The sequence below is a fragment of the Telmatherina bonti genome, assembly GCF_933228915.1.
Source record: "Telmatherina bonti genome assembly, chromosome: 14".
Classification (NCBI taxonomy): domain Eukaryota; kingdom Metazoa; phylum Chordata; class Actinopteri; order Atheriniformes; family Telmatherinidae; genus Telmatherina; species Telmatherina bonti.
In genome coordinates, this window is record NC_136612.1 from 11,718,817 (window position 1) to 11,745,433 (window position 26,617).

At 39.8% G+C, this 26,617-nt stretch overlaps 1 protein-coding gene across 8 annotated transcripts in view; it reads right to left on the reverse strand.

Annotated features, from left to right (window-relative positions):
* nfixb (nuclear factor I/Xb) overlaps positions 1-26,617 on the reverse strand; it is a 194,454-nt gene that overhangs the window by 37,361 nt on the left and 130,476 nt on the right. For all 8 annotated transcript variants that reach the window (XR_013771557.1, XM_079252583.1, XM_079252580.1 and 5 more), the window contains 4 exons: positions 10,719-10,784; positions 7,822-7,896; positions 5,138-5,258; positions 4,173-4,303 (listed from right to left, as the gene is read on the reverse strand). Coding sequence is in view for 7 of the 8 variants with exons in the window: in XM_079252583.1 (XP_079108709.1) it covers positions 4,173-4,303; positions 5,138-5,258; positions 7,822-7,896; positions 10,719-10,784 (393 nt within the window). In the remaining variant the exon portion in view is untranslated. The remainder of the gene's footprint in view (positions 1-4,172; positions 4,304-5,137; positions 5,259-7,821; positions 7,897-10,718; positions 10,785-26,617) is intronic.

Below are 26,617 nucleotides of genomic sequence, written 5' to 3' on the forward strand. Positions count from 1 at the left end.
GTGAGTGATGTAATATGTAATAAATTATCTTATTTGTTTGCTTTAAAAAAAATAGTTCTATTGAACCAGAATTAGAAAATAATGTCATGATTTTTATACATTTTTTTTATTTATTATTACTTTTTTTTTTTTTTTTATCAATTTCAGCTTATTTTACAGGCAGCTGTTTTTTTCCTTCTTTAATGAAAGGGTATGAATAAGTATGAGCACAAATGTATCTTTAAAGTATTGTGTGGATAGTGCTCCTAAAAAAATGTGCCAAAATCCCACCGTGTTTAGTCTTGTTTGAAATTCAAGTGCTGCCAGATGGGTGTCAGTCACAAGCCCTTTTGTCGACCAAGCTGGTTCCAGTGCTGGTTTGGAGCTAGACTAAGCACTGGCTCCTGGCTGTCAAAACTGGTTTTATTCAGGTATAGACTCTTTGCTGGGCCAGAGCTGAGAACAGCTTCATGATGCTTGCACCAGCAGACGGGGTTACCTGGCCAAAATAAGAGCATTGAAACATGGACTAAAATCCTCATACCGGGCTCCAAGAACAAGCTAAATTGGTCCACATAAGAGACTCAGTGTATCATGGCTTTATGGTTGTCCATGGAGATCCAAGGTAAATTGGACGGGGTAAATTGGACAAAGCCCGTGTTCGAGCATCTACAATGGGAGATGGCTGCTGCTAGCAACAAACAGAGCTTTGACCAGGTAGTTAACGATTAAAAAGGCTTATAAAAGATTTTAAGGACCAGAAAAGGGAGCCAGTGGCAAAGTGCAGTGGCAACTGATGACCCAAAATGAAGTTACATTTTGAAATCCTGAACTCTGTTCTTGGTGACCGGCTGGTGAACCTAACAAATGGCGCCCCGAACTCTGCCATCTTCCTGCTCATTTACGTTTTAGATGACGTAATGAAGCAGCATTGACTAGACTCTTTCAGTCAAAACGAGAAAAGGTTCTTTGGAAACACCAGAGTTGAACCAGCGAGGCAACAGCACTAACTATTCTTTGGTGAAACAGAACTAACAAACTGGCACCTGATTGATAGGTAGACACATCAGAATGGTGATCCCATATCTCCCGAACCTTGGACCTGATTCCATCTACTGGGATGACAACAATCTCCCCCAAAGATCCAGAATCATAACAGAAAACTTCCACAATTTGAGAGTGGAGAGCATAAAATGACCTGCTGTGAGTCCCACCCTCAACCCAACCCAACACTCGTGGGGTCAGCTTGGGCGAGTTGTTAATGCCAGAGTGACCAACACAACCACTCTGGTTGCCCTTTAGCCACTCCGCGTTGAGGAACAGGATGCCATCCCACAGCCAAATGCAATCAGACTGGTGACCAGCGCTAAACTGTTTTGGCTGTGTACTGATGTGCTACTGAGGTGTCTGACAGGGTAAAATGGACAAAATGTAAAAAAAAATAGGCAATATGTGTTGAACAAGAGTAAATATTGTAGGGGATTTTTCCCCCTTTTATGATGGACTACCCACATGTTTAGCTGTGCTGCTCTTCACAGAAATACAGTCCTTCCAAGCTATATTTCGCTGCAAAGGTGACTAAGCAATATAATGCAGCAGTAATTAATATTATTAAAGAGGAGAAATAATTGACAAAACACAAAATTTCCTTTGCTTTTTACTGTTTATTTTTTAGCAGTTACAATAAACGGCTTAGCAAGACAACAGCTGTCTTTACTTACTAACACTGCTCAGACACACCAATTGCTAACGCACACTTATTGGCGTCACCAACTAAAATAATAATGTTTTAGCCTAACGCTAGCTGTACTCTCATTCTGTCAACTAAATTCCTCTTAGCTTGTTATCAGTGATATCCCTCCTTTAAGTTAACCATCAGATTGAATTTCCCAAAACATCAAGCTATCCTTGCAAATAACTGAAACAGAAACATACCCTTATGAAATCTTGATAACAAGCTGGCCCAGCTGCAGCCCAACAATTCAACAAAACAGATAGTCAAGAAATAAAGAAGTATAATTCTTTTGGAGTTATCCCAAGCCTGTAGCTTTATCTCCTACATGATACTCACACATTTATATACCTACAGTAAAGGTTAATGTTCCTACTAGAGCTGGGCAATGATGATATATATCCTTTGGATGATAGAAATGTCTACCACTTCGTATGAGGCTCTATCGTTTACGCCACGACAAGGTGCTTTACTGCAGTATTTTACGTCAACATACGCCCTAAAGCATGCACGCTGCAATACATAAACAAACATGGAGAAAGACGGTAGCAGATGTGTTTCAGAGCAGGTAATTCATTAAAGGTCGACTAGCCAACCAAAACTGATGAGCTTGTTCATAAAAGAGGGACATTTCTGTTGCATGGATGCAGTTTTAATATAAAAAGACGTTGAACCGACAACAGACTAGCTCACAGTCCCAACAACGGACTCTGACACAACTAACTCATTTTATCACCTGCACAGGAATCAGGATAAAGAATACGGAATAAAGAATAGAGTCAACCAGCAAAAGCCGCAAAAACAGCGTCAAGTGGAGGCGAAAGCTCATAATAAACTCCATACGCAAATGTTACAACAGGTATTTACCCCTGAAATGCCATAGTTCCTGCAGATGGAAGGAGATCACTGCTGCTGTTGCCAAGCAACATCTGATACATAACTGATGACTTACTCTAAATTACACAAACAATTTTATATCATTATGTATATCGTTATCGGGATTTAAATTGAGCTTTATTGGGATATGAGATTTTGGTCGCCCAGACCTAGTTCCTACTAACATCATGAGAACTAACAGGGCACAATATTTCTACTTCTGCAAATGCTCAGACATCTAAAATGTGTTCCTAAAAGTTTAACTCATAATTATATAGATAGATTCAGACTGATTAATTGAATTCCTATATATCTGTGAGATTTCTGCCTCCTTATTGTTGCTCATTCAAAATTTGACAGACAATGCCCAAAATGTTCATTTATCCTGTTGTGTAATGGGTTATATGTCATCTCTCAGCACTGCACAAGAAAGGTGGAAAAGGTTTCAGGGTAAAAGAAAAAATAAACTTTTCAACCTACCTACCCATACTGAGAAAATGTTTCTTTGTGTATTTTAAGTGGCTATATAAGACAAATAATATAAGCTGGCTGTGTCAAACAGAGCATTTCTGTACCTCAGACAGGTTTGTTGTGATTGGTGGAGTCTCATAAGTGTTACGTGGAGCAGAAGTAGTGAATGGAAGATGGCTAGAGTGAATGGGAAGGGGAAAGACATGAAGAGAGTGGTAAATGCAGAAAAGAGGCAAAGGGAGATGAGAGTGGAAGGAGGTGAGCTGTGGCTACTGCCTCATTTTAAGCAAGTTTTGCATCAAATTATGGAAACAACATGCCTGGAATTGGATTTAGAAGCAAAGTTTGACATATCTGGCAAATACAAATATTTGCTTCCTTGATGAATTATATAAGTTGCTTTTTTTTGGCCAATGCTTTTAGCATTAACGACACTGACATAATAATTTGATCATTTCGGCAGGGAGTGTAGAGGTTACAACGCTTTGTTCAGTGTTGCTGACACCCTGAAAGATGATTAGTCGAGCTTAGCTTAGCATCAACGCTGGAGGCAGCCTAACAGGGGTCGGCTTTTTAATGAATGAATGAAGGAATTTATTTACAGGGACGTGGACCGTAATACATTGACCTCAAAGGTAAACATATTTGGTACTGGGCTTTAGCAAAGCTGCTAATTTCACCCTGCAGTCACTGGAGAGTTAGTTTTTAAAGGTGTGCACTAAGAATTAAAAACAATTTAAAAAATATGACTAAATAAATATTTCCAACACACTTAATACAGATAACACTGAAATCAAGAAAAGACTCCAGGAAAGACCTGCACTTGGCCAGTAAAGTCTATTATAAAATTAACTTTAGGCTAACCTCTCAGAGCTAGCTTGTAGCATTTAGTGACACTGGTGTCAAATTATAGCAAATAACTGATTGACCAAAAATGTCAAACTGGTTCAGGCCAAAAAAAAAAATCCTATTCTGAAAAGAGATTCACTAGAGGAGAGATTTTTAACATGTTTTGTCCTTTTATTAATTTTATTTTCAGGGCAGACCACAGCCCAGCTCCTGGACATCCATGAGCATACATTGAAATGTGAGGGGGCAGTTGAAGCGGGGGTACCTGCATCCACATCGTTAGGCCAACCACTGGACTGAGAGCTGCTGCCAGCCGCAGGGGAACGGCCTGAGTAGAAGACATCATCCACCGGGCTCTCCATCTCGCTGTCATCAATGGACTTGCGCTTGTTGGAGCTGAAGAAAAAGCAAACAAGTGAGTTTTCTTGGTTTTAAGACAAATATTATCTGGTTTATCCAACTTTCCATCGAAGTCACCACTGGCTGATATCCAGGACTTTTAGCATACAGCTTGTCGGACATCTGAAGACAGATGTGGCTGCTTATTTCCTCCATTGTGAGACAGCGATATGTTAAAATCAAATGAAATAGAAATCTAAAATGTCACTTTTTCTTTTTTTTTTACATCTGTTTTGGTTCATACTGTTACAAGCAGGGGCTGCACGAAGCAACACGACTAGAGACAGCAAGACAAGCAGAAGGCTCAAATTTGAGTAGCATGCTGCGTCTGTTTTGGCCAAAAACAGCCTCACGCTCCAAACCAACTGGTGGGTGAAGCAGGAACGCATTGTTGTGTGAGTTTGCAGATTCCTATGGCTCCATACATCTGTGATCAATAAAACAAAAGGGACTTGTGGACATGCAACATGCGTGTGTGGCTTTTGTTTGATTTTTGTGCGTTAGTCTATGTTGCAGTAGCGTCAAGGGAGATATTCTGCAGTGAGTGTTAACTACCTCCGTGGGAGACTTGCATAAAGCTCCATTTCAGTCCTGCAGCATTAGATGAGCAGGAGAGGGAGCGATGGAAGAGACAGACACAAAGACAGATAAGGCAGCAGACAGGGCGGTGGGATGAAGAGGATTAGTGATGAGGAAGGAAAAAGTTGGGCAAGAAAGACAACAATCAGAAAGTAGAGAAAACTAGGCATAAAGAATGCATTAGAGGTTCAGAAATAAGGAATATTAGTGCAGAATGTTCTATCTACAGGTGTATTTTGCATGTATTTGTACCTGGTGGAGGGGGTGGAGGTGATGGAACGCCGTCCCAAGGTCACCTGGTTGATGTTGTAATAGCCAGGGCTGTCCAGGTCTGCCAGAGAGAAGTTGGGGCCTGTCGCTGTGGCCACTGGAGCTGAGGAACACAAACATGGACACCACGGCTTTATTTCCACATATGATTGTTATTTTCATGCTTCGTGGTTCCCAGTTAATGAATCCCAGTAACTTTGAAAGCATGATGGTTTATTTGTGCCCAACACAGGGTTCGTGTTGCAAGTGGCTGAACCACCAAAAGGCTTGACAGATGAACTCATTTACATGTGTGAGTTAACCCATTTAGAGTTGGTGCATCATATGGCATCGTATCATTTATCCATAGGAAGTCTGGATGAAGAACGCCTCAGGTCTGAATGACTTAAGCGGATGAAATCTTCATTTTTCTTCCAGCTATGTTGTTTTCATTTATTGTTATGATGTAGTTTATTTTTGTAGTTGAAGTTTTCATGACCTGTGCTGCTGACCTGTCCAAAGCCGTTCCTGTATAAGATGTCTTGATCTCAAGGGGGTTTTAATCTGGTTTAGTTTTGATATCATACATTAATAAATACTTTCTGTTATTGTGGTAGGATATTTGGTATATATTGTAACCAAAGACAGGTAATTTAAGCACAAATACTATTACAGAGCTGAGACATATAGATTCATTTTCCTTGTCTTGTGTTCTGGTTTAGCTAACAGCGAGTTGCTAACACGCCTTTGCTTTTCCATTTAGTCCCTATTGTTCACTAGCTGTGGAAAAATCTACATGTAGTATGCAGTAGTATACAGTTTTATCATGTCTAGAGAAACGTCACTGTGGAACTTTCAGCCCGTAACAATGTGAAACAAGTTTTCAACACTTGCTAACTGAGTTTTTAGCTCATCTATAGTGTTATCATACAGTTTCTTCAGGCTGAAACTCAGGGCAAATTCACTCTGGCACTCTTTGGTTTGCTTATAAACCTGGAAGTGAAAACTGGTCTGCTTATAAACCCGGGGGTCTTGTTTCACCTGCAGATGAACCTTGGTTCAGTTTGCTAACAGTGTGAAAGCAAATGGACCATCCAGCGAACCAAACAGAGGAAGTGACATGGAGCAAGTAGTAAGGAAACATGTCAGATAAGACTCTGCCTCTCCTGGGGGTCAGACTGGACAGATTTTAGGGAAAACCATAAGTGCATTGATAAAAAGCAGATACAAAAGGTGACCAAGCCTCGTCAGATGTCTCACATAAGGAAATCAGATCAGCTGATTCAATGTCATCTTTTAAGAGGAATTTAAAAACATATTTTTATCAGAGCTTTTTGTAGACATGTAGTTACAGTGGTTTTTACTTTATCTGTACCTTTTGTTGTTGTTGATTTTAATTGTTTTATGTGTTGATTTTTATCGATAATGCACTTTGTAGCATTTGTTTGAAAAGTGATATATGAATGAACATTATTACAAGAACTTTCGTCTACCCGGCTAACCAATTAACCGACTTTTCTTCTTCCAGCTGAATTTTTTCTCCTGGTCAGGGGTAATATTGCCCACTAGTTGAGTGGTTCTTTCAAGTGCATGACATTGTACAAGCGGTTTGGGCTATTTGATTAAATTGCAGCATGCAATCAAACCAACTCAAACAAGGTGCAGCAATGCTTTGCATTTCCTGACTAATCGAAGCAAGTCTCCCAGACTGTTCTGGTGTGGATGCAAGATGTTCCATCAAACTCAAAATGTTAATCTTTAACAAACTGATAGAAACATGTCTTTAGCTTAAAAAGAGGTCCACTGTTTGTTCATATCTAACATCAAACTTACATCTGGTGACAAAGCTAAGTAGTAACAGGTGGATGTAATTGGTGGATGGACCTTTAATTTTATGTTTCATTCCAGTCGTGGTAGACTGCTGCTATGCAAGCTTTACCTGGAAGATGCATAAGCGGACCTTTTTTTTTTTTGCTTTACTTTCTTGAAGGCTGTTGGTTTTGTCTCTACGTGTTTTTTTGTTTTTTTTTAGATTTTTACTGCATTAGCATCAAAGCAGATACTTGTTACAAGGACTTCGCAACAGTAAAGCTATTTGTATAATTTTTTTTCTGGTGGTCTGCAACAGTTTGGTAAAATGATGTCACTATGTGTTGGTAGTGATACATTACAACCAGATGCTAGTTAAAACAATACCAATGCTCATCCAGATGACAGAAACTGCTTGATTGCCTATAATTAAGTGGCCATGAACAAGCTAACCAAAATGCTAACGCCCATATAGGCACACAGCATCCCTCTGATAAGTGCAGACAAACTTTTTCTTCCTTAGGCTGGCTTTCTTTCAGACAAAGGCAACACCCTGATTGACCCATTTCTTGTAATTAGATCAGTGTGACAATCAGCTAGAATCATTCCTAATCAGTCAAGGCAGGGATTTTCACAAGTCACCAGTGGTTTGGAGAGTGACGTGTCCTTGTGACGGCTGTGACTTTTAAATTGCGAAGTGAACTGAAATATTGTAGGTTTGGTTATTTTCCACTGGGCTTGGGTTACGTTCCCACAGAAAAGAGGAAAAGTGTTTGGTTTCTCAATGCAGACCATTTACCATGTCGAGTAACCATAAGACGTGCAGTAGGTGTGACTTAAGACAGTGATTGACATTAGAAATTACAGCAATGACTCACTCTGCGACACGCGGACCAACTCGGCTACATTCCACACCCCTGAAGTCACGAAGCAGTCCTGGAAACTCAAGTGGCCTGTACAAGAGAGAGAAAAGACGAGTGTAAGTATGGATTGAACAGTATATGCATATTCCAAACATGCACAACATTTCACAAACATATGGGTGGACACACTCGGCACAGACGTAGAGTACGAGCTGAAAAACAGATGTATGGAAAGCTTGACACACTGCCGGTCCATGTCATCCAAGGAAGCCATGTGTTTTCTATGAGATACAATCGGCATTCGGTTTAAGAGATTTATTCTTTTTGACCGCTGACATTTGAGCATGCATAACCAATCAGGTTAAACAATATTCTAATCTCCACAAAGAAAGGGTTTGGTGTATGATGCACTTTGCACTGGGATTTTTGTTTATGTCAGGGACACACGTATCAAAATAGGCATAAAATATAATGGACAACTGTAGAAACAACCAACTACAAGCAAGACAATCCACAATATTTTGTACTCTGTACAAACGGCTCATTCTACGGGAACCTTGAAACAATTATTTTTCCAAACAAATTTCCAAATATTAAATGTATGTCAAATATTATATTGATCATATATTAAATATTAAATAAAAATGGCATGTTTTTTTTGAGAACAGGAATACTTTTAATGCGATAAACTCAATTTCCAGAGAAGTTGGAAAGGTTCTAACATTTTCATTTTTTAAAGTTGGCTATAGCAAACAAGTCATATTAAACTGTTTTCAATATCTACATGGCTTTTAGAAAATTTTAATAATTTTAAGAACAACATATGCAAGCATATACAAACAAAAAGTAATAAAAGTATATTTATATCAGCTTTCCAAGAGGAATCAGTCATTTGCATTTTTTTGTCACTGTGTTACCATGAACACAGTGAACTTGATTAAACCAGCAAGTCTGTTTAGACTTGCTTTGTTCGGCTTTTATTGAAGGAGAGTTGATGCACATCTGGGCAGACAGAACAATCTGTTCCTAATCAGCTCATAACAAATACGACTTATCAAATGATCGGTCAGCTTTTTCTGCTTTCAGACAATAAACACGACCACTGACATGTAATCACAACATAACAAGCTGAAATACTTTATATGGCTTATCTCAGATTTTTACTAGCACACGGCCGCGTCAACAAGTTTTCTTTGTGATTACAACTGTCAGGTTTGACACAACCTAATGATAGCACCATGCACACCAGTTAATCCAGTCCAAATCAGATAATAGAAACAAGTCTGATGTGCATTTTCTGTTGAGCTACATTTCCAAGGTTTGCTTGAAAAGCTGCTTTTTCCATCAAAGCAATTTCTTAAACTTATACTCACTCTTAACGACACACTGCAGAACTTTTGTCAATTTCCCCGTCATGCACCCCTATCGACGGCTAATTCAGCGTCCATCTTGTAACCTTCTTCACCTGTTAGCTCTCTCCAGCCAGCAAAAGACAATCTGACTTGTTTTGTTCCTTTCGCTCTTTTAATCTTCCTGCGTTTCTTTGTTGAATTAGCAATGGCTGCTCCAAACAGCCAGTGTGTTTTCTAGTGTGAAGCTGCAACGTCACGTAGCGTCCCAGATAAAAAAGGTGTATAGTGTCGGTTTCTCAGCCTTGGGACGCTGAGACATTTTATCTCTAGAAATACACAGGAAAGATGTCACTGTCATCAAACAAGTCTGGAACACAGAGTTTTGAGGTCAGAAAGTTATGACACAAGAAAAGATGAAATAAGGTACTAGCTAGGAATGTGTGATAAATAGCTAGTTACAAAATTGGTTCACATAAATTAGATAAATAAAAAAAGTAAAGATGTCATTTTCTTTACCTTAGCCTTTCCCAAGAAAAAACAAACAAAAAACAATATAAAAACTTGTTCAAACCAAAAGCAAAAAAACAGGTAGCTAACATTAGCGCTTAGCCTGGAACAAACAGCTAACATTAGCGCTTAGCCTGGAACCAACAGCTAACATTAGCACTTAGCCTGTAACAAACAGCTAACATTAGCAATTAGCCTGTAACAAACAGCTGACATTAGCGCTTAGTCTGGGACAAACAATGCAGAGCCTAAAAGGCTGACATTTTACTTTAGGATCAATTAATCAAATTCCCTTATGTGAATATAGGAACAACATTTAATAAAAATGTGACTGATAATCTTATGATTTGTGAACAAACAGCTGTTTATCACCCACTTTGGGCCGAGTTTTAGCTAGACTCCATGTGTTACCTTTACACAAAAAGTGATCTAATATAAAATAATTTACATTTTCCTGGTTAATTAAAGGTAAAATAGCCATTTATAACCCTCAGGCCTACATGGTGTTTGTATTAAGGACTGAATCTTCAGGGTTGAGTTGATTTCATGTCCACACCCTTCCTCCTTACCTCCTCCCTCCTTTCCATTTTATCTTCACTCCAACTGTCCATCATACTTCTCCTTATCCCCCTCACCTCTCATTTTCATTTCAGTCCCCCAACATTTTCCTCTTGTTTCTCCATCTCTCGCTTCATCTCTCCATCCCACCCGGGGTTAACCACAGCAGGGACAACGCATGAGGTCAGCACTCAGCTCGGCAGTGGCCATGTGGTTCCCATCTTCTAATAACGTCAGTGTGATTTATGAGTGGCCCGCCACAATCCAAGCACAGCCCCCACGCTACAGTACCATCAACTCTCCTAACCATAATAAACTCTGCCCCAAACCTGCCTAAACTCACCAACACATAGAGGCCTGTGTGTCGGGGAAGTGAGAATATACGTGTATGAATTTAAGTATCTGAATAAATGCATCTCTGTGTATGCACAAACATATTTTATGCATATAGGCGTATGGAAACATAAGTACGGCAGGACGTACTTGTGAACTCACCATTTGGTGGGGGCTTGACGTCTGCGTCTCCTTGCTGGTTTGAGTTGTCTGATTGTCCTGATTGTTCTGGAAGAGAGGGAGGAAAAAAAAAGACGAAACGTTAGTCAGGTAGACAGATGTCTGGACATGGCCCAAGGTGAGGGGGAAGGTCAGTATTGGAGGAAACTCTTATAAATTGATGGAGAATTGGCGCCTTTTTTCATTCTTTCCACTGAGATGTCAGGATGAGACTAAAGATGGGCGCATATTTCCAAACAGGTTCAATTCCAGTTGAAAATTATTATAACGCCAAAACAAAAGGTCACTCTGGGAAACAAACTCTTAAGGATTGATTTATAGAAATTTAACATTATTTGGCCATAAAATATAGAGAACATTGTTTAAGGCAGATCGTTGAATCAGGCCCTAGAAAACTAATATATTTTCATGGGTTTTGGTTATCTAGACATGATCTGAATCTGCATGGATTTAGGTCACACTTCTTTCTTAAATGTCTGAAAACACTTTCAGTAAAGGCCTTTAACTCGTTAATGTTTATATAACAGCACTTCATCACGTTTCAAACTGTGTTTATGACTCCTTTTTATGGCACACTGAGATTATTTATGTACATTTCTGGCACCATGATTGCCATGCAGCATCTCAAAGCTGAGAGACCACATCTCATAGCACTGATCTGCTTTATGCTACCGTGTCACATGATGGCACTGGCCATTTTGAATGCACATCATGGCTGACATAAAAGACACGCAAGAAGATATCATCTGAGGCAGAGAGGAAATAATAGAAAGAAAGTGACAGAGCAAGAAATAAGAAGAGTCAACCTTTGACTGACTTTGACTAAGGAGATCTCATAAAAGAGACAGGATGAAGACAAGTGCTGAATTAGATGTCTTTGTGATGTTCAACAGTAATAAAAGTTTTTTGGTGTTACTTGGAGTCTGCACTTTACCATATGAAATATTTGCTCTATCAAACTGTAGATGAGGCTGTTAAAGGGTTAAAAGATTATATCAGATAAACTTTTCTGAAGACAAACCCCAACTTTCCCATTGCTGCCGTGTAAACTGGGATCCAACAAATGCATTGTTGGGACTTCTTCTCTGGTTTGTGTTGAACTCAGCAATCTTTCTTACTTCTTCTCTTCACACCTACATGTACACTCATCACTTTATCATCACAACTATGAGCGCTGCAGGTTGGCACACACACACACACACACACACACACACACACACACACACACACACACACACACACACACACACACACACACACACTCTTTTACTAAAAGCCTTTGACAGCACAAGTTGAGTAAAGAGTTCCCAGGAAAGCTCAACTTTTCCACTAATGACTTGTAAAGTGTACATTTTTAAGTTACGACCATTATTTGGATGGTATCTCCTGAGTTTGCCTCTACATCTATAGGGGCAGGCAAACGGAGAGCTGCCTACTTCAGCTAGTTTTGTTTGGCCCGCTGGCTGCCATTCTTCTTTAGATGTGTAATGCAGCCTTGCTGAGTTTTATGGCTGTATCATATATACTATTTAGGCCAATTACCCCCACAGTGTTTAACTTTTAAGGGCGCCTTGGGCCAAGTCTCCCCAACTAGAACGTGGCCGTCTTGCAGTCAGCATTAGGCCACCCAATCTCTACATCTTCTAAAGTCCAAATCAGGTTCTTAATCTTGGGTGGCAGTGGTATATTATGTGCCAGTAAAACTGCCGCACCATTCACCTCGTCTACCCGCTGCCAAAACCGGGAAAACAAAAAGAAGAGACACGAATTCACCTCCCCGTTTTACGCCAAACAGAAAAGGGAGGAACACTCAAAGGACGGAGATTCTTTTTGGGGTTTTTTTTCGTATCACCCGTCCCTCATCTCACTGGGAGTCAGATCCCATCTTCAGGTCCTTCTCCCTCATAGTCTCCCACACTTGTCATGTCTCTGAATCCCTTTCTCTCTCGTGCTGTCGCTCTGTGGAATCCTGGCAGCCATCTTAGCGCTTGGCAGCCATCTTAGCTTTGGCGGTACCCATGCATTCCTACTAGCTGACGGCACACCCACACATACACACAAACAGACACACATGCTCTCAAAGCTCTCTCCCTCTCTCTCTCTCTCTCTCTTACACACACACACACACATACACACACACACGCACACACACCCAGCCTCAATGGCCTTAAAGATAAAAAAGACCCACAGAGGATATGCAATGCTAAAGGAGGGAGGATAAACCACTGGGATGCTTGTCTGCAGGTGTCATATCTTTAGGACTAATGGTGCGAAATCACAAACTTGCAAAGTACAACTAAGTGTATTGGATCAATACTCTCAATAAAGCCAAATCGAATCATATTTAGCCTTTTTGCAAGAATAAAACTGTTGAAATCTCAGTTTTAGACTTTGAAATCCCCCCCCCAAAGCCAAAATTTTGTGCATGGTTGTCATGACAACAAGAGACAGGCAGGCTTACACTTAAATTCCCTAATGATGAGTGGTTGTCGAAGCCTGCATGTGCATATGTGCCACTGTTTGGCCTGGCAATTAGTTGGAATGAAGATAATAATATAGCTTACTGGCAGGAGCTCAGCGTGTTGTTTTGTTTAAGTATCTCTTGGCAGCAAACAGGCCGACAGCCGCTGAGCTACAATATCACAAGGCTGACTTTATTACTATATCAGTCGCTCTCCGTTTTATGGTCCTAAATACACTCCTCTGATGTGATCAACCAAATTTTTTCCTCAACTTTTGCGGGTTTTGTTGGCAAAATGTTGAAAAGGACTGACTCATCTTTACTCCAGAGCGGATTTAAAGACAGTCACACAATAGTTCAGATGTGTTGGGATAAAAGTTTGAGGAAGGTAAATTTGATTTGCAATGTAAGTATGACACAAGTTCGCATCTTATCATGGTAAGGATTGGAACGGTGGTTTCTAGATGGTAAACTTCTACCTTTCTGATACTAAAAACGATAAATAGGGGTTCAGGACTACAGTGTGAAACCTCACGATGAACCATGAGCCGCAGTCCTGCTGGTCTCAGGACCATGAAAAAGACAAATTACCTCTCGGAAGGTTGTTAAGTCCCAGCGTTGGGAATGATCATTTTAAACACACAACAGGCTGACAATTTGGTCTAACAACAGCTCCTTTCATACATGATACATTACATAAATGGCTTCATCAATCTGTTAAATAACTAGCAGTCAGTGATACACATTCTGGTCACTTTGGGTTCGTAACCCTTCGTTCAGACGAGCCAGTCAAAATGACAGGAAGAGACACCTGCTATAATTTTCCATTTGCATGAGACCGGACAGTAAATCAAGTCAAGTTTAACATAACAAGCCTCACAGTTTTCTCACTATAACATATGACTGTAAAGATTAATAGTCGTGCACTAAGTAAGCAGAGGTTGTGATTAGGCCTGTTAACAGTTCGTTACGATCATGAGGATTTAATTAAACTCCTGCAACAGGGACGTTAATAACGTCGGCTAAATTTGATGTTTACTTAACTTGAAGGCGCTGTGCGGTGGAGTTTTTCAACGTAAAACTAAGTCAATCTAAAGTCTTCTTCTATGAGGTTTGCAGGGACAGAGATTGTCTTAATCAGCAGTGGACGAGGATATATTGATAAACGATCTGATGGAGTAGAAGCTGCAGCTCCAAAATCTCTCAGATGCTGCTAAAAGTGGACAAAAATCAAGATAGAGAAACTTTGAACAGAGCTGTTATAGTTGGTTTATAAATCCCAAATTAACCCACTAAGGTTGCGTAATTGTGTTTGTTAGCGTGACGGCAACAGATTACACTTGTTTAATGTTGAAAGTGAACCACAAAGGTGAGTCCTGAGGGGGGTCTGAGTGATTTTGTCCATCACATTTTTTATTATTTTGCCTCTATATTCTAGATTATTTATCGATTAATTAATTAATTTATTTATTTATTATTATACTCCTGCTTGGTATCTTTGTTTTCAGCACCACTTTGCCTTTATGATCTGAGAATAATTTTTTCACGTTAACTTACTTTATTGATATTTTCGGATCAAAATTACACAAAATAATAATCAAATTTTGAGTATGAAAAAAAATTGCAGCATAGTGTCAGCAGATCCCTTTTTCCTTTATAAAATGACAAAAAGCTGAATCTCTCTGCCCATCTTCTACTTTATGACAAGGTGAAATGCACAACACATTTTTAAAAGAGCCTGATGATCAGTCAACTTGTTTTTCCTTTAACTTAAAGGGAAATAAGTGCTTATGGGAGCTTTTGCTCTTACAGAGAACTTGTTAGGAACGACGTCAGATGGGCGCTACTAAAAGTTAAATCTGAGTTTTGCTGAAAATTGAATAAAATGTGTGTTTTTATAGACAAAAATCCCCGTTTTCTATTTAAAATGTGTGTTTTTTTAGACAATAATCACCCTTATCCATTTAAAATGTGTGTTTTTATAGACAAAAATAACCGTTTTCCATTTTTTTAAAGCTGAACTTCTGAATAAGTGGATTTATTTGACACAGAAGGCATCCAGTCTGCTGGGTAATATCAAATAATAAAAGCCACGTTCTCAGTTTCAGGCACCATTTTCATATTTCCCCTTTAGAAAAAGAACAGAAACTTCTCCTGCTCTGGAGGATGCTTCTGCCACTTGATGTTTTAATTTAATCAATTCATTAGTTCCCTTTTTCCAATTTTCTTCAGTGTTTTTCCTTCTACGATACCAATCCATGCATGAATATATGATACAGACATGCATTTGTTCCTGTTTATTTTTATTTAATTTCTACATGCAGATCTGTGTGTGAAGGTTTTCAGCTGTGTGTGTGTAAATCCTTGGCACGGTTACAAGAACCTAAATATATATTGTGTCTGAACTCCGAAGGTGGTTGTACAGGGGTAATTGCGTGCAAGAAGCATGACGCCTTCAATAAACGAAGATGCTTCATCCTGACGGGGAACAATAGAGAAGCTGTGTGTTATTATATTATTATATATGCTCTATAGACCACCTGCAGGGAGAAATCACTGCCAGCAGACCCCCAATCCCTGCAAAACCCTTTGTGCACGCCCACACCGATAACACATGCATGACACTGACTGGGACATACATACCCACGTATGTTAACGTGTAGGTTCAAGTGTTAGCACGTGCACATGGAAAGCACATGCCTCCAAAGCACAAACACACTTTCTCTCTCACACACACACACACACACACACACACACACACACACACACACACACACACACACACACACACTTACGCAATGTTCAAACATGGATGAATCACCCTTATCTCCTGCACACAGTCGCCCCAAGGCCCCCTGCACATGCCCCACTAGAGATAATGCAACAGACACACGCGGGGCATCAAACACACCATGCCATCTCTCTAATCACACACACACACACACACACACACACACACACACACACACACACACACACACACACACACACACACACAGAGTTCATCTGATTCCCTGGTCAATATAATGTACAGTCACTGCTATGTGTGTGTGTTAAAGTTAACACTGGCTATACATTTATCACACGCTAGATACAGACTGTGGCTAATAACTCACACCCAGGCTAATGTACACACACTTGAAAATCACACTTATGCAATCAGGCACTTCATCTTACACACCAAAAACCAGCACGCCACACACACACACACACACACACACACACACACACACACACGTAAACGAATCATTAAGAGACACTTCAATGTAAAATCACACACACATGCTCACTTAGTACACTGGCAGCCATCGCTGGCGCTAATGGACTCATTTTCCGGCACGCATTCATATCGGAGAGCACGCCGCGCACGCTGTGCTAATTTACCCAGCAGTCGGCAGTGTTTGTTTGTGTGTCGCGGGCGCACGTGAGCAAACAGGCCTTGTGTAATTTAATGTGCACAAAGAGAAGAGGATTTTGCAGACAGTCGATAGACTATAAAAATTACCATCATCATTCCCGAACCGAAGATAAAACGGAACGGCTTTGGATGTTAAACTTGGCAGCGGGCTGGAAGGACACAACGGTTTCCATAAATCAGCTCCTCCAACGTGCACCATTATCATGTGTGTCTGATGAGAACGAGCTGCAGCTTTCCTGCATCTTCCTGCAGCTTCGCAACGACACCTCCACCCCTGGTCTCCCTTTCAACTCCACCACATGCATGCAAACATACATGCACTATTTTTAGCAAGAACAGAAGGTAGGGGGGGGTACTAGCAACAGCTGTCCAGATGTAGCTACAGCATCTATGACTTGTGTATGTGATGGCGTTAGTCTGTGTGTGTGTGTTTGTGTGTGTGATGACAGATGAACAGCAGAGGGGGATTGGACTGTTTAAAAGATTGGTTTGGTCTTTTAAAGCTGGAGTCTTTATGGATTTAACCAATGTTTAGACAACAATCAATGACAAGGACCAAGTGCACCTGCAACAACAAACAGCAATTAGCTAAAGAATTAAAACAAGGTCCTGCAGCCACGTGCAGAGATGAAAAGACTTGGATTTATATATCTTCCAGACTAATACTGGAAGGCATATTCAGTGTTCATGAATACACATGTACTAAAAAAACAGCTAATATTTAACACTAATGATAGTTTCTCTGATTGTGTTTCATATTAAACAGCAGAGGTAAGTCTGTTAGCACGTCCTGCTTTCATGGACATCAGATACCAGTGCTGGGAATGGGATCATGTCCAATTTGGCAAAATTCAGCAACTGTATGGATGGAGTTTTGCTTTAGCTTCATCAGCAGTACTGGATTTTGGACATATTAAAACAGTTACGCTTCATTTATGTTATTAAATATACAGACACAACTTTCTTATGGAGCTTATGGAGATGTATCCAGATGTATTAAGGCCTGTTTATGCTCGATAGAGAGGTGGATATGCAGACGGACAGACAGTTTCGTCTGTCTCCTGCATCCATTTGGTCCAGTTTCAGGGGGTTGAATCATCCAGCGGTCCATAACTTGATGCAGAAAACGGAGCAATACCACCGGAAGTCGCGGGGGGCAGTGTTGAGTTGTATAGCTGACATGCAACCAGTGAAAAGAGAAGAAGACACTACAGAAACTGTGAAATAAAAAGCATGAAAAGGAGACGCAAAAGAAGCTGAGGGGAATAATAACAACTGTAGACATGGCTGGACAGCTGAAGACCACAAACATCAGCCGGTGGTGAACTCTGAACTCAGCACCGCCCTCTAGTGGATGAACTGACTCTACAACCACGGCAATGTAAAGACACATGGAAGTATTTTACACACATAAGGCCGCGTAAACAAAGCAGTACCACTGGAAACTATGGGGGCAGTGATGTATGGTAGACCTCATGGGCAACAGGAGAATGGAAGGAAGAAAAGAAAGCCACAACTGGCTGCACAGACCACCAACGTCAGCATCCATATTGCATCCTACGTGACCTGTTAGCACTGCAACATTTTAGTCTTTCTATGTGAACGTACATTTTTATGGTCTCCTCCACCATCATATTTGCCACAGTGCCAGAAAGATGTTAACTCTGCATTTTCCTCTCATGGACATATCACAGACCAACCACACCAAAGTGTGAATGTGGGGGCAGTGACATACACTTTTTGCATTAGTAAAGGCAGCATAAATGAGGCGTCTTTCATCTCGATTTGAATAAGTTTGGTATCAAGTATGGGGTTGATGATGTTCCTCCAGTCTCACGTAAAACACTGAAACTAAAGTGTGTAAAGTGCTTCTTTGTAAATGCTTTTATAAATACAAGCAGTGGACCTGTGCATATATATATATATATATATATATATATATATATATATATATATGTATAATATCTATATCTATCTATCTATCTATATATATATATATATATATATATATATATATATATATATATATATATATATATATATATGTACAATATCTATATCTATATATATATCTATATATATATAGATAGATATAGATATCTATATATATATAGATAGATATAGATATAGATATTATACATATATATATATATATATATATATATATATATATATATATATATATATATATATATATATGTATATATATATATATATATGTATATATATATATATATATATATATATATACACACATATATATATATATATATATATGTATAATATCTATATCTATATCTATCTATATATATATATATATATGTATAATATCTATATCTATCTATCTATATATATATGTATAATATCTATATCTATCTATATATATATATATATATATATATATATATATATATATATATATATATATATATATATATATACACATACATACATATATATAAATATATAATGTGTGGAAATAGCAGCCATTAAGATGAAGTAACAACAAGTAACATAAAAATGCATGTGACTGTACATAACTCACTGGCAGTATAACTGCAGCCCACAGCTGGTTACCACTTGGACTCGCTCGCTCTCCTCACCCTATGTGTGCAGTGTCATTTAAGGATAGCTCTCCAGACACGGTTCGCTTCACAGTTAAATGATAGGTGCCTCCTCCACCGACAGCTCTACGGACAAACCCTGCACTGTTCTCTCCCCTCCTTCATCTTTGTCTCACCTCTCCTCCGCTCCTCCTCAGCTTCATTAACTCTGTTTTTGGATAGTCCTCCTTCTCATTTAAGGTGGTGTGTGTGTGTGTGTGTGTATGTGTGTGTGCACCAGCAATCTCAGGCAAGTTAAGCCAAGTCAATCTTGGTCATCTGGCACTGATGCAAATTCAAAAATAACCTGATGCATTGAATCCGACATGATTCCCCTTGTGTTTCTGCATCAAGAACACAGTGAAGGCTAGTGGCCGTCTTTTCACATCGTGCCTGAATGTCTGGACTTATTCAGGTTAGTTTCAGCTGTTAGGGCTTAGTTGTAGCACAAGAAGCTGGGATGTGGTCCAGACTTGGTTGCACTCACATTTCCCTGTAGGACCTTTTCTGAATGCTCATAGAAAAGGCAAGGAGGGAGTGGGTCTTCCCCTCTGATTGGCTCTGATCTGCAGATATACACTGCATAGAGTGTTGGTTTAAAGAACAACACAGACAAGTCACATTTTAGGGTGGGAAATTTAAAAAAAAGAAAAGAAAAAAAAAAGAAAAAAAAAGAAATATACGGATTTATTTAATTCACAATTTTTAAAATAGATAAAAAAATCCTTTTTTTTTTTCAAATAAATGAAAATAATCCATTATAAAATTTTTGGTCATTTTTGTTGTTTTTATTGATCTTTTTATTTGTCTTCTTGGGCGTCATAGCAGCAGAATGATGGTCTGGCTACTGTGGTGTTTTGTTCCTAATAGAAATCATGAAAAATGACGAGCAGAAAAAGTTTTGTACTTTATGTTTTTTTGTTTTTAATCTACAAAAATCAATCTTGAAAATCGCAGTTTAAATAGAATCGAGACCCTAAAAAATGGAATGGAACTGAGACAGGATAAAAGCATATTGTCACAGCCCTTTTTTCTCTCAGTCATCAGATAAATCAACACATTCCTGAAACCTGCTGTAATAACTCTAAATATCCAGGCATCTGACGTGGAAAACACTCAAAGAAACGCAGAATTTGACCATGAAACTGGATTAAAATACAAAAAGGGAAATATTGTGGAAGTATCACACCAATTCAAGGGGTTTTTATGGTACCTGAGTCAAATGAAGAAGAAATGCTGGAGTTCCAAAGTTATCCAAATAATTATGAAATTCATCACCACTGGATTTTCTAAACCTCATTCTTGTTTGTAATAATTTAAATAACCCCATTACATATGAGTAATGATCCCTTTACTTTTCATACAAAACATTTATTTTATTATGACAACATGGAAAAGCAATATTTATTTTTTTTTACCAGATGTTAAGAGCTAAGATAACCCACTATGTCCAGCTGAAGCAGTGATGGGACAACAAACAGCAAACCTAGTAGTAGAAATGGCTCCAATTGGTTTACTTCCACAAACTTCCATTAAAATTTATTAAAGTCACAGAAAATTACGCTCGACTTAACGGTAGGGTAGGACCTTAAAGGGTTGAAATGTCTCAAAAAGTGCTGTTGGGAGTGATGCTTGGAAAACTGGAGCACAACTCTGTTTTTTGCTGGTGCACCCCATTTAAGACCCAAGTTTTCAGTAGTTTATCAGTGCAGAGGAAGCAAAAAGTTGGTCTAAAGCTTTGTCATGTAGAGGTCAGATTTAGTGCAGATGTTATGGCTAGCACTGATATGGACTTCAGCCAGCACCATGAGAGAATAATGCAAATATAAACTATGACTGGTGGATGTATAGCTGAGATTAGTTGAGATAAAAAGCTACTCTCACACAGAATCTGTATATTGCAGACTATATATAGCAGGGGTGTCAAACTGCAGTCCTGGAGGGTCGGTATCCTGCAGGTTTTTGTTGTCTCTGTGCTCCAACACACACCTGACCGACACTCAAACAGATTGACAAGAAGCTGCTGGATCCATTGATTTGAATCCGCTGTGTTGGTGGAGGGAAACAACAAAAACCAGATTGAGAGGACCTGAGACAGCCTCCTTAATCTGTTACTGTTTTCATTAGTAAGTAATTATAATTGTGACGTTGCTGTAATTCATACTTTTTGCTGCCTCCCTTGAAAAAGAGGTTTTTAATCTCAATGGGACTTTCCTGGTGAAATAAAGAAAAATAAATGAATATATACATCTTTTAATATGTATCTAAAAGTATCTAAAAGCTCAAGCTTGACGTATTTAATATTTTTCATTATTTTGTCAGATCATGAGGCTGAAATCAGGTGAAATAAATGCATCAACAGATACAGAACCATAAAAGTCAACCAAACACAAGGAAACAGATTATTACTAACAGTACTTTGTAGAAACAACACAGATCAACAATGACCAAGCTTTTTCTCCTCTGCAAGTCTTGGTTTTCAGGAGAAAAAATACTGACATTGAAACAAACACACAACATGAAATACTTACATCTACATACATATACATACTGTACATATTTGTTGTCATTCAGCTGTTTTTCCTGTACAGCATCACTGTACATTAAATATGTCTGTGGTTTTACTCCAGCCATAGAAGACCATTATCATTATTCTTCTCACACACACATTAAGCTTTCTGCTCCCTTGCTGATCTTTGGCTGCTCCTGATTCGACGTCGCTGTCAATCTACGCTCTCTGATTGGTCGAAAGTTTGACATGAAGTAGTGCCATCAGCATCTCTGGGTTAAAATCAAAGTTTCTTAGCAACATTACAGTACACAGTACAGAGCACTTTAAAGTCTTATATTTTCTCAAAAACACGGAGCGCCTTATAATGTGGTGCGTCTTATGTATGTACCAAGTTCCAAAATCTATAAATGTTGTTGTGTGACTTTGATGAGCGCTCCGCTTGTGTTTCTGACACGCTGCTGATTTAGATGAAAAGCGGACATAACAGAGGGCAGCATGAGAACGTCAAAGGGGAAGTGTGGGCGTGAAAGGAGACGCTAAAGGGATGTCCTCAGTAGGTCGATAGTGCCGGTATATGTGGATTAGGGGTGGGAAAATCGAATTGAATAATCTAAAATTGTTATTTCTTGCTTCACAATTTTAACCGATTTTGTTGTTAAAAAAAAATCTGTTTTTTTAAATAAATAGAAATAATCCATAATAAAATTTTTGTCATTTTTATTGATCTTTTTACTCGTCTTCTTGGGCATTATAGCAGCAGAATGATGGTCTGGCTACTGGGTTGTTTTGTCTTCATTGAAATCAAGAAAAATGACGAGCAAAAAAAGAGTTTTACACTTTTTTTTGTTTTTACTCAACAAAAATCAGCAATATCGACAAATTGTGTGAATTGCAATTTAAATTGAATCGGCATCCAAAAAATCGGAATCGATTCCAATTGGGGCAAAAGCATATCGTCACAGCCCTAATGTGCATTATGCAGAACAGCATCGGTGTGACTAAAGACCATTCATTAAAGTAGCACTTGCGAAGAGACATGCTTACAAAGCACAGTTCAAACTGCAAGCTATCAGCTACACGGACAAACATGGGAATCAAGCAGCCATGAGAGAATAATCAATTAATCCATGGTTCGCAAGTAGAGGAAGCAGGAAAACGAGCTTCGCCAAGTCAAGAACAGGAAGCTGAGTTTCCGCGGAAACAAGGCGAGGCGGCCCGAATTGGAAAACTTGAGCCGATTTGGGGTTGGCGAAGGAGCTCCAACCGCTGGACATTGGTGTAAACAAAGCATTCAAAGTGAAGTTGCGAACGGCGTGGGCGCAATGGGAGACAAATGGCGAACACAGTTTTACTTGGACTGGAAGGCAGCGCCAGGCGAGTTACGCCACAGTTTGAGTGGATTGCGGATGCTTGGGCTAACGTGTCTGCTTGCATTGTTGTTCGAGCTTTCGCAAAAGCCGACATAATTTGTGAGGAGCCCCAGGCAACGACACTGACTGACAATGACGAGCGGGAACATTGCTAAATTCTTCAATAAAGTACAACTGAACTCAGTTTTTCTTCCGCTGCCTTTTTTAAAACACACAAGCAAGCATGTTTTAAGCTAGAGTACCAGTATGTTTTACCATGCCCACGCCCTAAAACCCAGTGCAGAAATAGCACCCGTAACTGAGAATGCGCCTTTTAATACGGTGCGCCATATGGTCGTGAAAATATGGTAATTTGAGTCAGGTATGTTGAAGAAAAGGAAACTTGTGAAGCTCTGGTCCTTGAAGACCAGAATAGGGGATGCCGGTTCATTAAACTGGTATTCTTTAGCTTATATTTCAGTTACCAGATTATAACCATCCCAGCTGTAAGGAGGGGGTTTTTAGTTTTAATGTCTCAGGGAATAGTGGAGACTAATCACGCTGTATTGATGCTTGGGCAAACCTGGCTGCTTGCACTGTTGTACGAGTTTTCGCTAGAAGCCGGCATCATTTATGAACCCGGCGTGTTCGATGGAGAATTAGCCCAGCTGTTCGGATACAGAAGATGAGGACTTTGCTGGATCTGTGAATGAGGATTGATCAAAAAACAACATGAAAACATTGATAAATTCTTCAATAAAGTAAAACTGAACTCAGTTTTTCTTCCGCTGCCTTTTTTAAAACACACGCAAGCAAGCATGTTTTAAGCTAGCGTAGCGGTATTTTTCACCGTGACCGCGCCCTTAAATCCGGTGAGCCTTATCTATGTGTTAAATACAGAAATAGGATCCATAACTGAGACTGCACCTTTTAATACGGTGCTCCTTGTGGTCGTGAAAATACGGTAATTGTGATCTTTATTAATTACAGAAATATAATAAATAATGTTGTTATTATGGATCAATCATTATGAATTTACCACATTATCTCTGAACACTACATTATAGTGGATAGAAAACCTTGTAGATCGCAGTTTTAAGGGTTAATAAAATAAACTCCATATCTGCAGACAAAAATACAGACTTCGGAGTGCATCTGAGCTCATTTACCTGACTGATCTGTAACTTATGGATACACATAAATCCCAAATATAATGTAGGATTATGCAGCCTGTCAGGAAACTCTGCTTGGTATCGCTAAAATACATGGATACATCCTCAGCCCCTCTCTCCAGCAGCACCCCCAACCCATCCGGCAGCCTCTGAATAAAGAAGCCGAACAGCCTCCCCAATTGGGTTTCGCTTAAGAGGTTTATCGGTATGTTGCTAAACATTCTGACCTTTTTTTTTAATCTTTAATGCGCTTAAAATGTTCCAAACCCTCCTAATCTCTGCGGCTATCCCACACAGATGTTCACCCGGCTCTTTTATTGGACTTCATTTTAACCTTGTTTTTTTCTTTCCTCCTCCTCCTCCTCCTCCTCCTCCTCCTCCTCCTTCATCCCCCCCCTTACACCCTTTCCTTTTAGTTCTTTCTCCAGTTTTTGAAAAGTACTCATCGCCTTCTGATCGCCTCATCGCCGCCCCTCGCATTTCAATCTTCTACGAGCAAATCTCGTTTTGAGCCTGGCTCTTAAGCCCGAGGCTTCTGATTGGACGCCGCGGTACTGGGAGGTAGTAGTATTTACTACGACGGTAGAGCCCAGCTCAGTGTGACCGCATTAAAGTTCAGAGAATTGTGCAAATGCCCCCGGATGTTTCATGGGAATTAGTTTCATTAGATAATGTACAGTTGAGTAAAACAAGATAATAACAGGGATGGGGAGAACGTTGTGGTTATTCCTGCTGAGCTGTTTGGACATCTGGAACAGCAGCTTCTACACACACAGTCATTAGCTTTAGCAGCGTAATTCTCCATGCTTTCTTGTTTTAGAGTGATATGATACAAAATAAACAAAAGTTTCATTTAAAAACAGAAAATAAAAAACTAAAAATGTTGAAGTTTTTTTTTCTAAAAAGACTTCCTGGATCCCTTTAAAACTAGCCAGTGTTCTGTGACTGGAGTAACGGCCCATTTACCGTCACTGGAGCGGCTCATTTTTCCTCACAAATTAAGACCGAGCTTTCACAAATGGAAGGAATAACACTGTTTTAGGATGGATTTTCCTTTCTGCTATTTTTGGCACCTTCTTGGGAAGTTTATTTGGCTTCCTTCTCCACACCCTACCTATTAAAGCAGCAGTCACAGGCTACCAGGCTAGCAAATTGTCTGTTTTTTCTTCTTTTTGATGCACTGAAACATCTTTCCCAGTCGGTATAAATCAATCTTTGTGCCCACATTCAGTGGAAAAGTGACAATGGTGCATCTCCGTGTAGTTGTGTGAACGTCTGGCATGTAAGTGCATGTGACAGCGCGGCATGGGGCCATGTGATTAATTGTGAAATGTGTTTCCGTGCTAGTAGTGCTGAAGTGTGAATGTGTGGGCGTGAAACTATAAATACATGGTTTTGGTGGCTACGTGATGCGAGATTGTGTCTTCTATATGTTTGTGATCGTGTGCGAGTGCAAAAGATTTCTGGAGAGCACATGTTGAGGCGCAGTTGGAGATAAGCGTGTAAACATCTGTGACTGACAGGCTGTGCAGCAGAGTGTGGGAGGGAGACACTGTTCTTTTATTAAAACACACAAGCGTGCATGTGTAGCATCTATTGGCCGTGCTGTGGGAGTATTTGCATGTGCACGCTCACCCACCCCCTTCTTCTTCTTCTCAGATCCCGTCTATATGTGGGAAAGTTCAATAAACCGAGGGAGATAATTCTGCGTTAGATGCACATCTGTGTTTGTGTGTTTGTGTGTGTGTGTGTGTGTGCTACGTGGCCGCCTGGCCCGAGCCCTGTGCCAGCAAGGAGCAGGTGTGGGGAGGCAGCCTTGCATTGCCCGTTGCCCATCTGCGTAGCCGTCTGTGTGCCGCCTGCGCCCTCTCCGTGCCAACGCCACACAGAGCTGGGGAGCCGGGGGGTGAGAAGGGGTGAGAGAGGGCCTAAAGGGAATCAACCATGGGAGAGAGAAGAGGGCAAGGGGGTGGAAGGATGGAGGGAGCTGGCGTGCTGCCCATGTGTACCCCCCCCCTTTTCTCCCTGTTTCTTTTATCTCTGCCTATGCTGATGAGCTGTGATATACGGGGGAGAGATCGGCAAGAGGGGGGAGCACAGAAGGGGGGAAACTCTCAGCAAAAAAAAAACCTCCTTTTGATCTAAAGCTCATCTTCAAAGCTTTTACTATAACACTTATATAAAAACGGCCTTTTCCCACCTTTGATTTGAAGCTTTCTGCCATTTCTACCCCTAAAACTCCAGACTCTTCCCCGTATGGTCAACAGTTTCTCAGAAACAGTGGTGTGCGGCGCGGTGGAGTAAATCGTGATCAATAGCTAAGCCTTTAGGTAATCAGAGGCATTTATTTCCCGTCCAGAAGATTT